This window comes from Nerophis ophidion, linkage group LG27, assembly GCF_033978795.1.
Source record: "Nerophis ophidion isolate RoL-2023_Sa linkage group LG27, RoL_Noph_v1.0, whole genome shotgun sequence".
Taxonomy (NCBI): domain Eukaryota; kingdom Metazoa; phylum Chordata; class Actinopteri; order Syngnathiformes; family Syngnathidae; genus Nerophis; species Nerophis ophidion.
The window spans coordinates 20,536,608-20,552,618 of NC_084637.1; the positions used below are offsets into that span (position 1 = coordinate 20,536,608).

The following is a 16,011-nucleotide window of genomic DNA, read 5'->3' on the forward strand; positions in this document are numbered from 1 at the left end:
ATATATATATATATATATATATATATATATATATATATATATATATATATATATATATATATATATATATATATAATGAGCAGTATTTCAAACAGCCATTTGGCAGATATCACAGTGTATTTATATTCATATCTTTGAACATTTGGAGCAAAAGTATGATGTTTTGTGTCATTTCCGTGATGCTTTCAGAGGGAGAAAGGAAAGTGAAGAGCTCTGAAGCAGCGTGACCAAGCAGCACCTCCCACACGTGTCTGGCTATGATGGCGCATGCTCCCGCATTAACACACTCCTCTTCTCCTCTGGTACCGACACGCGCTGGAGTGGCCGACACGGAGATTAACGGCAGCCGAGGGGCGGGGGGGGCAGGGGGTATGGGGGCTCTAAAGGAGGACCCTGACACCTGTGCCGTACCTCTGGTGGAAAAGGACAGAAGGCGGCGTCTCCCAGAATAGAGAGGACGAGCTCCAGCAGCTCAGGGCAGACTTATAATTTATCGCTCATCTTTCGGACTTTTTGTGGAGAATCTGGGTTTTTCCTAACTATGGACTGATCCCGTCCTTCATCCAGAAAAACTCAGAGCGGAGGATCAACTCTTCTCTAGCAGCATCATGTCCGATTTGGGAAGCTACAACAAGAGTTTTACCAACACCTGGAACGTGAGCGGCAGCGGCTCCTTGTTTCTGGCTTTCCTGCTGACCGTGGTCGTCCTCATCACCGTGTGCGGCAACGTGCTACTCATCGCCCTGGTCTTTGCTCAGCGCTCTCTACGCTGCACCTCCAACTGCTTCCTGGTGTCCCTGTTTCTGTCCGATCTCATGGTGGCGCTGGTGGTCATGCCCCCGGCCGTGCTCAACGTGCTGTGCGGGGCCTGGGTGCTCTGGCCTGCCTTCTGCCCCGTGTGGCTCTGCTTTGACGTCATGTGCTGCAGCGCCTCCATCCTCAACCTGTGCGTCATCAGCCTAGATCGCTACGTCTTTATCATCTCGCCGCTGCGCTACAAGCAGAGGATGACCCTCCCTCGGGCGCTGCTCCTTGTAGGCGCTGCCTGGGGGTTGGCGGCGCTGGCGTCCTTCCTGCCCATCGAGATGAAGTGGCACAGCTTGGGCTACCTAAGCGGCCGGCCGCCGACTCCGGGAGGCGGAAACAACAGCTCGGACTCGATGTACCCGGCGTCCTACTTCCAGGTCTTTCCGCCCGGAGGCCTTTACTTTCAGTGCCGCCTGCAGGTCACCTTGCCCTTCGCACTGGTGGCATCCGTGCTCACCTTCTTCTTGCCCTCAAGCGCCATCTGCTTCACTTACTGTAGGATTCTTCTGGCAGCTCGGAGACAAGCTAAGAGGGTGGCGGCCTTGAGCCACCCGCCACACCCTCACCCTTCTCTTGGAGAACCATCCAGGCCTCCTTCACTTGGGGGTGCAGCTCAGCAAGATGGAGATGACTGCAGCAACCAGGAACGCCCGGTACCGCAGAATCTACTGGTGAGTACTCAAACTGGTTCCGGTTGTCCGGTTGGGAGCGTAAGGTGTAGGGGGGCTGTGGGGTCACTAGGTTGATGGTGTCCAGGCCTATCATTTGCTCCATCTACCACCACATCAGTCCAGTATTTAGCATGTTTTATCCTAATACAAAAGGGAATGACTCAAACACGGTCCAAAGGTGTAGGGGGTATCAACCTCCTTTGGGGGGTGAGGAGTCACTTGGTTGTTGGTGTACGGGCCTAGCATTTGCTCCACCTACCCTTGGAGCAGCCCAGTATTGAGAATGTTTAAGTTAATGCAGAACTCAGTGACTTAAACATGGCCAAAAACGTGTATGGAGTATCACCCACCTTAAATGGGGTCAGTGGGCTCACTGGGTTGGCATTTGCTCCACTTACTACCAGAACAGTCCATTATTGAGCATGTTTGACCCTAATACAAAAGGGAGTGACTCAAACATGGTCCAATGGTGTAGGGGGTACCAAGCAGTAGGGTCACAAGGTTGCTGCCTCAGCATTTGCGCCTCCTACCACCAGAACAGTCCTTGGCAAAAAAGAATTGTAAGGGCTACCAATCTACCATGGGGCCAGTCGGGTTACTACGTTGCTGGCGTCCAGGCATAAATGTGCGCCTCATCTCGCCAGAACAGTCCAGTGTTTAGCATGATCAACCCTAATGCAGAAGCGAGTGACTTAAACATGGTCCAAAGGTGCAAGGTGTACCAACCTCCTGTGGGGGCAGTAGGGTCACAAGGTTGCTGGCCTAGCATGTGCACTTCCTACCCCCAGAACAGTCCAGTGTTTAGCATGATTGACCCTAAAACAGCAGTGAGTGACTGAAACATTGTCCAAAGTTTTAAGGGTTATAAAAACTCTTTGGAGCCAGTGGGGTCACTAGGTTGCTGGCGTCTGGGTCTAAATGTGCACCTCCTCCCGCCAAAACAGTATAGTATTGAGCATGATTAACCTTAATGCATAAGTGAGTGACATAACATGGCCCAAAGGAAGGGGTACCAACCTTCAGCGGGGGAAGTGATGTCACAAGGTTGATGGTGTCTCGGCTGAGCATGTGTGTACCTCCTACTGCCGCAACAGTAGTATTGAGCATTTCTGACCGTAATACTAAAAATCAAAAGGTGTAAGGGGTACCACCCTTCAGTGGGGGCGTGGCTCATGAGGCTGCTGGTGTCCGGGTCTAACCTGTGCGCCTTCTCTTGCCGTAACAGTCCAGTGTTTAGCATGATTGACCCAAAAGTGAGTGACCTAAACATGGCCAAAAGTTGTAAGGGTTACCAACCTTCTATGGGTGCAACGGTGATGCATGTGATACTGATCCAGTTCATTATCATCCATCATTGACCCTTTACGGACACGGGGTTCGTTCTGTTTTCGGCACAGCAATGTGACCCAAAGGGAAACTGCACCTTTTTTTTTAATTCTGCCAATGATTCACAATCAGCTTAACATGCAGCGCTCTAAAAACTTGCTTGGACACCACATAGGTCGCCTAATGCGCCTCCAGAGACGCCCACCTGAACCAGTTGGCTATGGTGTAGTTTTTACATTTTCCATTTGTGTATATATATTTGTGTGTGTAGACACTATATTTATATAATGGATACATTATTAATTAATATAAGTGGATATTAAGAGTATGTGACAGTTTGACCCCTACCTTGTTTACCTTTGTGACGACCTCGTTAGGTTTTGTAATCAATCACAAATATCAAGCAGCGAAAATGTTTGTAAAGAGTGTTTTGCATTTTATCATGCTTTGTAATGGATTTAAATGGGTTTCATTTTTGATTTATTATGCTGAATGGGCTTTTTTTTAATAACGTCCACAAATTTCAGTGACCATGTCTGTTGACATTTTGTGTTAATTGGATTTTTTATTTATTTTTTACACCATGACCAGGGAATTTTTTTTGCATTAGGTCGTATAGGTAAACGTTGCGCATTGCAAGATTCTTTATTATGCTCACGACGCCCATGGGCCGTAGTTTGGACACCCCTCCTTTAGAGCCACAGAACCCCGAGTAGGACAGCTTGTCAGCGAGGGACTTTAAACACATGATGCAGTACTAACCAACATTCGATGGGGGCAGTGTTGCTTCTTCCACCCCTCAGGGCCACCGTACCTTCTTCTCAGGTTTTGTCAACAGAGGAAGAAAAAATTTGGCAGGTTGCAAATCGTTTGGAGAATATCCTGCCTTGCTTTGTATGCCACCGCTGAAGACTTCTAACTGCGGCAATCCAGCCAGTAAAAGATGGTGGAAGCTGGATGTACTGCACTTGATTCAAGTGGACCGTTTACGTTAAAAAGGAATTTCACTTTAAAAAATCCCATATTCACCATCCTTATGTATACCAGAACACATTTTTTTTTTTTTATCCATTGTAACTCGTAAATAAAGGCAAGCCAAAGTCAGCTAAGAATGGAGCCAGAAACAGTCGCTCTATTCTGCCTATAAAGTGCTCTAAACACCTCCATCATAGTTCTATATACACTCTGTAAGTATATATGTAATGTAGTAACATTCATGACAACATGTAAAATATACATGATGTACAAGATGTAAATATAAACGGAGTACAATGGTTTGCAAATCCTTTTCAAACCTATTCAACTAAATACTTAAAGTTAAAACTGATAAACATTTTTTTTTGTGCAAATAATCATTAACTTTAGAATTTGATGCCAGCAACTCGTGACAAAGAAGTTGGGAAAAGTGGCAATAAATACTGATAAAGTTGAGGAATGCTCATTAAACACTTATTTGGAACATCCCACAGGTGTGCAGGCTAATTGGGAACGGGTGGGTGCCATGATTGGGTATAAAAGCAGCTTCCATGAAATGCTGAGTAATTCACAAACAAGGATGGGGCGTGGGTCACCAATTTGTAAGCAAATTATCGAACAGTTTTAGAACAACATTTCTCAACGAGCTATTGCAAGGAATTTAGGGATTTTACCATCTACGGTTCGTAAAATCATCAAAAGATTCAGAGAATCTGGAGAAATCACTGCACGTAAGCAATGATATTACGGACCCTTGAACCCCTCAGGCGGTACTTCATCAAAAACCGACATCAGTGTGTAAAGTATATCACCACATGGGCTCAGGAACATTTCATAAAACCACTGTCAGTAACTACAGTTGGTCGCTACATCTGTAAGTGCAAGTTAAAACTCTACTATGCAAAGCCAAAGCCTTTTATCAACAACACCAAGGAACGCCGCCGACTTCGCTGGCCCGAGCTCATCTAAGATGGACTGATGCAAAGTGGAAATGTGTTCTGTGGTCTGACGAGTCCACATTTCCAATTATATTTGGAAACTGTTGATGTGGTGTCCTCCGGAACAAAGAGGAAAATAACCATCCGGATTGTTATAGGCGCAAAGTTCAAAAGCCAGCATCTTCGATGGTATGGGGGTATAATAGTGCCCAAAGCATGGGTGACTTACACATTTGTGAAGGCACCATTAATGCTGAATGGTCCGTACAAGTTTTGGAGCAACATATGTTGTCATCCAAGCAAAGTTATCATGGACGTGCTTACTTCAGCAAAACAATGCCAAGCCACGTGTTACAACAGCGTGGCATCGTAGTAAAAGACTGCGGGTACTTTCCTGGCCCGCCTGCAGTCCAGACATGTCTTCCATCGAAAATGTGTGGCGCATTATGAAGTGTAAAATACGACAGCGGAGACCCCGGACTGTTGAACGACTAAAGCTCTACATAAAGCAAAAATGGGAAAGAATTACAGTTTCAAAGCTTCCACAATTAGTTTCCTCAGTTCCCAAACGTTTATTGAGTGTTGTTAAAAGAAAAGGTGATGTAACACAGTGGTGGACATGTCCTTTCCCAACTACTTTGGCACGTGTTGCAACAATGAAGTTCTGAGTTAATTATTATTTGCAAAAAAAAAAAAAAAAACATGAGTTTGAACATCAAATATCATGTCTTTGTAGTGCATTCAACTGAATATAGGTTGAAAAGGATTTGCAAATCATTCTATTCCGTTTATATTTACATCTAACACAATTTCCCAACTCATATGGAAACGGGGTTTGTAAGTATACAGTAAAGGCAATGTAGTAATATTCATAATAACATGTCGTATTTCCATATTTCCATAATTTTTAGCATTCGGCGGCTTCATGAAAACAACAAAGACTACCGTATTTTCCGGGCCACACCCACCAAATTTTTGAATATTTTTTGCCATATATTAGCCACACTGGACTCTAAGTTGCAGATATATACTTTGTGAAATGAGTTATCTACACTGAAATATTTTGCTGATTATTATAATTAATCATTGCTGAAATCTCTTGATTGATTTCAGATCAGTCAATAAAATTTAAATAAATTATATATATGTGTTAACACACATAAATATATGTACATGTATATATATTTATATATATGTATATATATATATATATATATATATATATATATATATATATATATATATATATATATATATATATATATATATATATATATATGTGTGTGTGTGTGTGTATTAATGTGTGAATATATGTTTGAATATGTATGTGTTGTGTCCATCCATCCATCTTCTTCCGCTTATCCGAGGTCAGGTCGCGGGGGCAGCAACCTAAGCAGGGAAGCCCAGACTTCTCTCTCCCCAGCCACTTCGTCCAGCTCTTCCCGGAGATCCCGAGGCGTTCCCAGGCCAGCTGGGAGACATAGTCTTCCCTACGTGTCCTGGGTCTTCCCCGTGGCCTCCTACCGGTTGGACGTTCCCTAAACACCTCCCTCGGGAGATATTCGGGTGGCATCCTCACCAGATGCCCGAACCACCTCATTTGGCTCCTCTCGATGTGGAGGAGCAGCGGCTTTACTTTGAGCTCCTCCCGGATGACAGAGCTTCTCACCCTATCTCTCAGGGAGAGCCCCGCCACCCGGCAGCCGAAGCTCATTTCGGCCGCTTGTACCCGTGATCTTATCCTTTCTGTCATTACCAAAAGCTCATAACCATAGGTGAGGAAGTAAACGTAAATCGACCGGTAAATTGAGAGCGTTGCCTTCCGGTTCAGCTCCTCCTTCGCCACAACAGATCAATACAGCGTCCGCATTACTGCAGAGTCGCACCGATCCGCCTGTCGATCTTACGATCCACTCTTCCCTCACTCGTGCACAAGACTCGGAGGTACTTGAACTCCTTCACTTGGGGCAGGGTCTCCTCCCCAATCCGGAGATGGCACTCCACCCTTTTCTGGGCGAGAACCATGGACTCTGACTTGGAGGTGCTGATTCTTATCCCAGTCGCTTTAAACTCGACTGCGAAGCGATCCAGTGAGAGCTGAAGATCCTCGGACCACATCATCTACAAAAAGCAGAGACCTAATCCTACAGCCACCAAACTGGATCCCCAAAATGCCTTGACTGCGCCTACAAATTCTGTCCGTAAAAGTTATGAACAGAATCGGTGACAAAGAGCAGCCTTGGCGGAGTCCAACCCCTCACAGGAAACGTGTCCGACTTACTGCCGGTAATGCGGACCAAACTCCGACACTGATCGTACGGGGAGCGGACCGCCACAATCAGACAGTCTGTTACCCCATACTCTCTGAGCACTCCCCACAGGACTTCCCGAGGGGACATGGTTGAATGTCTTCTCCAAGTCCACAAAGCACATGTACACTGGTTGGGAAAACTCCCATGCACCCTCAAGGACACTGCTGAGAGTATAGAGCTGGTCCACAGTTCCACGACCAGCACGAAAACCACACTGTTCCTCCTGAATCGGAGGTTCGACCATCCGGCGCAGCCTCCTCTCTAGTACACTTGACTAGACCTTACCGGGAAGGCTGAGGAGTGTGATCTTACGATAGTGGGAACACACCCTCCTGTTCCCCTTATTAAAGAGAGGAACCACCACCCTGGTCTGCCAATCCAGAGGCACCGCCCCCAATGTCCACGCGATGCTGCAGAGTCTTGTCATCCAAGACAGCTCCACAGCATCCAGGGCCTTAAGGAACTCCGGGGGGATCTCATCCACCCCCGGGGCCTTGCCACCAAGGAGCTTTTTAACTACCTCAGCAACCTCAGCCCCAGAAGTAGGAGAGCCCACCACAGAGTCCCCAGGCACTGCTTCCTCATTGGAAGATGTGTTGGTGGGATTGAGGAGGTCTTCGTAGTATTCCCTCCACCAATCCACAACAACCGCAGTCAATGTCAGCAGAACACCATCCTCACCATACACAGTTTTAACAGTGCACTGCTTCCCCTTTCTGAGGCAGCGGATGGTGGTCCAGAATCGCTTCGAAGCCGTCCGGAAGTTGTTTTCCATGGCGTCCCCAATCTTCCTCCCATGTCCGAGTTGTTGCCTCTGCGACTGCTGAAGCCGCACACACCGCTTGGCTTGTCGGTACCTGTCTGCTGCCTCTGGAGTCCTATGAGCCAAAAGAACACGATAGGACTCTTTCTTCCGCTTGCCGCCGGTGTCCACCAACGGGTTGTGGGATTACCGCCACAACCGGCACCAACTACTTTGCGGCCATAGCTCCATTTAGCCGCTTCGACAATAGAGGTATAGAACATGGTCCACTTGGACTCAATGTCCAGCACCTCACTTGTGACATGTTCAAAGTTCTTTCAGAGGTGGGAATTGAAACTCTCTCTGACAGGAGACTCTGCTAGACATTCCTAGCAGACCCTCACAATGCGTTTGGGCCTGCCAGGTCTGTCCGGCATCCTCCCGCACCATCACAGCCAACTCACCACCAGGTGGTGATTGGTAGAAAGCTCTGCTCCTCTCTTCACCCGAGTGTCCAAAACATGAGGCCGCAAATCCGATGACACAACTATAAAGTTGATCATGGAACTGCGGCCAAGGGTGTCCAGGTGCCAAGTGCACAAATAGATAGATAGATAGATAGATAGTACTTTATTGATTCCTTCAGGAGAGTTCCTTCAGGAAAATTATAATTCCAGCAGCAGTGGACAGAGTTGAGATCAATTTAAAGAAAAAAGTAAAAAGTAAATAATGGGTGTTTAAAAGGAAACAAAATAGAGAAATATTACAAAAAGAATTAAAAAAACCCAAAAACAATGGGAATAACAATATAACAGTAAAATAAGAATATAACAAGACAAAGTAGGCAGTAGTGACCATGTTATGAAAACGTATTGCACTGTAATTGTTTTGCATCCCCTGTCATCCTAATACCCCCCGTCCCCCGTCACAGAGAGGAGTTGTACAGTCTAATGGCGTGTGGGACAAAGGAGTTCTTGAGTCTATTAGTCCTGCACTTGGGATGAAGCAGTCTAGAACTGAACAGGCTCCTCTGGCTACTGATAACGCTATGCAGAGGGTGACTGGCATCATCCAGGATGCTCACTAGTTTGTCAACAGTCCTCTTCTCTGCCACCGTCACCAGTGAGTCCAGTTTCATTCCCATTGTAGAACCGGCCCACCTGATCAGTTTCTCAAGTCTGGAGCTGTCCTTCTTAGATGTACTGCCCCCCCAGCACACTACCATGTAGAACAGAACACTGGCAACCACAGACTGGTAGTACATCCACAGGAGTTTTCTACAAATGTTGAAGGAGTGCAGTCTCCTGAGGAAGTACAGCCTGCTCTGTCCTTTCTTGTACTGGTGGTCCGTGTTAGTAAATGGACACCCTTATGGTGTGACGAGCACAAAAGTCCAATAACAAAACACCACTCGGGTTCAGATCCGGTTAGCCATTCTTCCCAATCACGCCTCTCTAGGTGTCACTGTCGTTGCAAACATGAGTCTCCCAGTAGGACAAGGGAATCACCCGGGGGAGCACTTTACAGTACCCTCTCGAGTGTATCCAAAAAGGGCGAGTACTCTGAACTGCTGCTTGGTGTGTAGGCACAAACAACAGTCAGGACCCATACCCCCACCCGAAGGCGGAGGGAAGCTACCTTCTTGTCCAATGAGTTGAACTCCAATGTGCAGGCTTTGAGCCGGGGGGGAACAAGAATTGCTACCCCAGTCGCCTCTCATTGCGTGCAACGCCAGTGTGGAAGAGAGTCCAGCCCCTCTCGAGAGAACTGGTTCCAGAGCCTTTGCTGTGCAGCGAAGTGAGTCCGACTATATCCAGCCGGAACTTCCCCGCCTCACGCACTAGCTCAGGCTCCTTCCCCCCAGCGAGGTGACATTCCACGTCCCAAGAGCTAGCTTATGTAGCTGAGGATCGGACCGCCAAGTACCCTGCCTTTGGGTCCCGCCCAGCTCACATCGCACCCACCCAACCTCTATGGGCCCTCCCATGAGTGGTGAGCCCATTGGAGGGTGGACCCACATTGCCATGGGGACAGGCCCAGCCACCAGGCGCTCGCCATTGTGACCCGACTCCGGTTGGTTTCAGAGAAGTGTCCCGGTGACCCACATCCGGGTGAGGGAAATCTGAGTCTCAATTTTTGCATTTCCATTGAAGTCTTCGAGATGCCCTTTGTCTGATCCCTCACTGAGGACCTGTTTGTCTTGGGAGACCCTACCAGGGGTCATGGAAGCTCCCTGACAACATAACTCCTAGGATCATTGGGACACGCAAACTCCTCTACCACGATAAGGTGGCAGCTCAGAGAGGAGGTGTTTAAAAAAAAAAAAATAAGTGTTAAACACACACATATATATATTTGTGTAGATAGATAGTACTTTTTTGATTCCTTCAGGAAAATTAAAAGTAAAAAAAAAAAAAAAAAAAAAAAAAAAATATATATATATATATATATGCATATATATATATATATATATGAATTGAGACTTAAATAGGTCAGTCATTTATAACACTGAGTTTATTTCAGTATAATTTTTTTGAGCAATTTTAATAATAAAAAAAATAATCCAGCTAAAACTCTTGGGGGTCCAAAAGGGCCCCCATTCATGAAAGATTTAAAAATAAGTGTAGCGCTAAAGTCCCAAACTATTACTGATATTGGTTGCTGAATATAAATGAAGCTAGTTTAGACGTGTGCAGCCAGATAATAATCCATTTCCAGAATTATGTCCATGTTTAACAAATATGTTTATTATCATACAGTCACGTAAATAAAACTCACTTTGTAACAAAATGGAAAATAAACGGGAGCAAACAAATACTAGCCTGGCACAGTCAAAAACTGTTGCGCCTCCACTCAACAACACCTGACCAAGATCCCAGCCCCTCCCCAAGTAGACTAGCACTTGGCCTTGAGCCAACCCATTATTGTATCCTCCAATGGGCTCACCACTCATAGGAGGGGCCATAGAGGTCGGGTGCATTGTGAGCTGGGCGGCAGCCGAAGGCAGGGCATTTGGTGGTCCGATCCTCGGCTACAGAAGCTAGCTCTTGGGACGTGGAACGTCACCTCACTGGGGGGGAAGGAGCCTGAGCTAGTCCGCGAGGTGGAGAAGTTCCGGCTGGATATAGTCGGACTCACCTCGACGCACAGCAAGGGCTCTGGAACCAGCTCTCTCGAGAGGGACTGGACCCTCTTCCACTCTGGCGTTGCCGGCAGTGAGAGGCGACGGGCTGGGGTGGCAATTCTCGTTGCCCCCCGGCTCAAAGCCTGCACGTTTGAGTTCAACCCAGTGGACGAGAGGGTAGCTTCCCTTCGCCTTCGGGTGGGGGGAAGGGTCCTGACTGTTGTTTGTGCTTACGCACCAAACAGCAGTTCAGAATACCCACCCTTTTTGGGTACACTCGAGGGAGTACTGGAAAGTGCTCCCCCAGGTGATTCCCTTGTCTTACTGGGAGACTTCAACGCTCATGTTGGCAACGACAGTGAAACCTGGAGAGGCGTGATTGGGAAGAATGGTCGCCCGGATCTAAACCCGAGTGGTGTTTTGTTATTGGACTTTTGTGCTCGTCACGGATTGTCCATAACAAACACCATGTTCAAACATAAGGGTGTCCACATGTGCACTTGGCACCAGGACACCCTAGGCCGCAGTTCCATGATCGACTTTGTAGTTGTGTCATCGGATTTGCGGCCTTATGTTTTGGACACTCGGGTGAAGAGAGGGGCGGAGCTTTCTACCGATCACCACCTGGTGGTGAGTTGGCTGCGATGGTGGGGGAGGATGCCGGACAGACCTGGCAGGCCCAAGCGCATTGTGAGGGTCTGCTGGGAACGTCTGGCAGAGTCTCCTGTCAGAGAGAGTTTCAATTCACACCTCCGGGAGAACTTTGAACATGTCACGAGGGAGGTGCGGGACATTGAGTCCGAGTGGACCATGTTCCGAACCTCTATTGTCGAGGCGGCTGATTGGAGCTGTTGCCGCAAGGTTGTTGGTGCCTGTCGTGGCGGTAATCCCAGAACCCGTTGGTGGACACCAGCAGTGAGGGATGCCGTCATGCTGAAGAAGGAGTCCTATAGGGTTCTTTTGGCTCATAGGACTCCGGAGGCAGTGGACGGGTACCGACGGGCCAAGCGGTGTGCAGCTTTAGCGGTCGCGGAAGCAAAAACTCGGACATGGGAAGAGTTCGGGGAAGCCATGGAAAACGACTTCCGGACGGCTTCGAAGCGATTCTGGACCACCATACGCCGCCTCAGGAAGGGGAAGCAGTGCACTATCAACACCGTGTATGGTGCGGATGGTGTTCTGCTGACTTCGACTGTGGATGTTGTGGATCGGTGGAGGGAATACTTCGAAGACCTCCTCAATCCCACCAACACGTCTTTCTTTGAGGAAGCGGTGCCTGGGGAATCTGTAGTGGACTCTCCTATTTCTGGGGCTGAGGTCCTCGGCGGCAAGGCCCCGGGGGTGGATGAGATCCGCCCGGAGTTCCTTAAGGCTCTGGATGCTGTGGGGCTGTCTTGGTTGACAAGACTCTGCAGCATCGCGTGGACATCGGGGGCGGTACCTCTGGATTGGCAGACCGGGGTGGTGGTCCCTCTCTTTAAGAAGGGGGACCGGAGGGTGTGTTCCAACTATCGTGGGATCACACTCCTCAGCCTTCCCGGTAAGGTTTATTCAGGTGTACTGGAGAGGAGGCTTCGCCGGATAGTCGAACCTCGGATTCAGGAGGAACAGTGTGGTTTTCGTCCTGGTCGTGGAACTGTGGACCAGCTCTATACTCTCGGCAGGGTTCTTGAGGGTGCATGGGAGTTTGCCCAACCAGTCTACATGTGCTTTGTGGACTTGGAGAAGGCATTCGACCGTGTCCCTCGGGAAGTCCTGTGGGGAGTGCTCAGAGAGTATGGGGTATCGGACTGTCTTATTGTGGCAGTCCGCTCCCTGTATGATCAGTGTCAGAGCTTGGTCCGCATTGCTGGCAGTAAGTCGGACACGTTTCCAGTGAGGGTTGGACTCCGCCAAGGCTGTCCTTTGTCACCAATTCTGTTCATAACTTTTATGGACAGAATTTCTAGGCGCAGCCAAGGCGTTGAGGGGTTCCGGTTTGGTGGCCACGGGATTAGGTCTCTGCTTTTTGCAGATGATGTAGTCCTGATGGCTTCATCTGACCGGGATCTTCAGCTCTCACTGGATCAGTTCGCAGCCGAGTGTGAAGCGACCGGAATGAGAATCAGCACTTCCAAGTCAGAGTCCATGGTTCTCGCCCGGAAAAGGGTGGAGTGCCATCTCCGGGTTGGGGAGGAGACCCTGCCCCAAGTGGAGGAGTTCAAGTACCTAGGAGTCTTGTTCACGAGTGGGGGAAGAGTGGATCGTGAGATCGACAGGCGGATCGGTGCGGCGTCTTCAGTAATGCGGACGTTGTATCGATCCGTTGTGGTGAAGAAGGAGCTGAGCCGGAAGGCAAAGCTCTCAATTTACCGGTCGATCTACGTTCCCATCCTCACCTATGGTCATGAGCTTTGGGTCATGACCGAAAGGATAAGATCACGGGTACAAGCGGCCGAAATGAGTTTCCTCCGCCGGGTGGCGGGGCTCTCCCTTAGAGATAGGGTGAGAAGCTCTGCCATCCGGGAGGAGCTCAACGTAAAGCCGCTGCTCCTCCACATCGAGAGGAGCCAGATGAAGTGGTTCGGGCATCTGGTCAGGATGCCACCCGAACGCCTCCCTAGGGATGTGTTTAGGGCACGTCCAGCTGGTAGGAGGCCACGGGGAAGACCCAGGACACGTTGGGAAGACTATGTCTCCCGGCTGGCCTGGGAACGCCTCGGGATCCCCCGGGAAGAGCTAGACGAAGTGGCTGGAGATAGGGAAGTCTGGGCTTCCCTGCTTAGGCTGCTGCCCCCGCGACCCGACCTCGGATAAGCGGAAGATGATGGATGGATGTTTATTGTATGCATTTTTTGCCAAACACAAAATATGCATTTTCCCCAAAGAATATTTCAAAGTGTAATATTAGATGTGAAGTAACTGGAACCTTGAAAATGTCAATAATTCACATGAACACTGATTTTGATGAATTTTACTGTACACGTTTTGTTCTCTTTGCTCATTTAATACACTTTTTAATGTTTTTAGTAATATTAATTTAAAAATGTGCCGCTGGCGGTTAAAAAATCAGCACCAGGCTGCATTTTGGACAGTCCTGCTATGGATCAAATCACTTGATGTCACGTTTTGTTTGGCGACTGAGAGAATTTCAGGGCGAACTTAGATTTTGTAGACTAGGAGGATAAATCAAGTCTTTTTTCTTGCAGCCGTCAGCGAGCAGTGAGCGTGGCCTGACGCATAGACAAGGTCGCAGGGCGCTGAAGGCCAGCCTGACGCTGGGAGTCCTGCTGGGACTCTTCTTCTTCGCTTGGCTGCCATTTTTCATCGCCAACATGGCTCAGGTCAGTCTAAATGTCAATACACATATATGTATATATATACATATATATATATATATATACACAAACACATATATATGTATATATACACACATAAAAATATACATACATATATATTTATGTATGTATATATACATATATGCATGTGCCACATTACACTATGCATATATATACTATATACACATGTACTGTATATGTTAATATCTGTATATACATATATATGTCTATATATACATATATATGAATGTATATACAAATATATACACGTATATAAACATATATGTGTCACGTGGGGGTCGCATCTTTATAACAGGAATACATAAACGTGACGGTTTCTTACCGCAAACAAGAAAGCCAGGACAATTGATCAAAAAGGCAGGCTTAAATAGTGTCTCTTGATTAGACACAGGTGTGTCCCAAACAACAGAGGCAGGTGAAAATCATAAGTAACCATAGTGACAAAACAAACAAGGAAGTGCAACCAGGAACTAAGGAAGTCCAAAACTAACAGAAAGCCAAGCAGCGTCAAAAGTCACGGGAGGGCTGAGGGAGGACTTGGCGGGGGGTCGCCAGGCCAAGTGTCCCCGAATCTACCGAGGACAAGTCAAGTGGCGGCGGAGAGTGGAATGCCGCTGAAGCGGGTGAGGCGGACGACCAGGGAGCGGCCACATCTGTGGTCGACGTGGAGGTGGGCGCGTCGGCGCCGTCATCGTGGCAGGCTTGGAAGCAGACGACGAGTCAGGCGTGGACGCAGACGACGAGTAAGGTGTGGACGCAGCAGCAGACGAGTCAGGCGTGGACGCAGCAGCAAACGAGTCAGGCGTGGACGCCGCACCAGACGAGTCAGGCGTGGACGCCGTAGTAGAAGAGTCAGGCGTGGACGCCTCAGTAGACGAGTCGGGCGTGGACGTCGCAGCAGACAAAACATGTCTTGGCGTGGCTGGTCTTGGCATGGCGGTGCTTGGCTTGGCGTTGCTTGGTGGCGTGGAGCTGGTACTGGTAATTGTCGTGGAGCTGGTACTGGTACTTGTCGTGGTGCTGCGACAGGTGCTAGCCAAGGTGCAGGAACAGGTGTCAGCCAAGGTGCAGGAACAGGAACTAATGATGGTGGCGTCTGCAGGCCCACTGAGATTATGGTGGGGTCTGCAAGCACACCAGAGATGCTGGTGGCGTCTGCAGGCCCTCCCGGGCTGTGGATAGCCATGGTCTAGCTGGAGGTTGCGGCTTGGCATGCCGACGGACTGGTGGAGGACGTCACCACCAGTGGACGGGGTGACGTCATCCGCGCCGGTCTCCAGCTGACTGACAGCCCATTCAGTGAACTGCTTGGCGAAATGAGTGATGATATTACCCAACATCGGCGGTGAGGAAGACTGGGCTGCTTGTGGCGTCTTGCTGTCAGAAGGAGGAGTTTGGGGGAACGACGCATCCTGACGGCGAAACAAAGCTTTTCTGGCTGGCTTCTGTCCTGCCAGCGCCTCTCCATCTCCTCTAAGTCCGTGGTGAAGGAACTGTCTGCTGGCTTCCTTCTGTCACGTAGGGGTTGCATCTTTATGCGGGATCGTTCCTCCAATGCAACACGGACACTCCGGACGAAAACGTGAAGGTAGGATATGATTTTTTACTAATAAATAATACATCGTACCAAACAGACAGAAACAAACAAAAGAAAAGTGTCCCGAACGCATGGGAAGCTAAGACAACAACTTAGCACGGAGTCTAGAACAGGAATATATAAACCCGACTGTTGCTTATTGCAAACATGGAAGCCAGGACGAGTGATCAAAAAGGCAGAC

The 16,011-nt window shown here is 48.4% G+C and overlaps 1 protein-coding gene across 1 annotated transcript in view; it reads left to right on the plus strand.

The window, feature by feature from the left end:
• The first annotated feature begins 398 nt into the window (after positions 1-398).
• htr6 (5-hydroxytryptamine (serotonin) receptor 6) overlaps positions 399-16,011 on the plus strand; it is a 36,548-nt gene continuing 20,935 nt past the window's right edge. The window contains exons 1-2 of the mRNA XM_061889424.1: positions 399-1,478; positions 14,084-14,218. Coding sequence (XP_061745408.1) covers positions 609-1,478; positions 14,084-14,218 — 1,005 coding nt within the window. The 5' untranslated portion in view covers positions 399-608. The remainder of the gene's footprint in view (positions 1,479-14,083; positions 14,219-16,011) is intronic.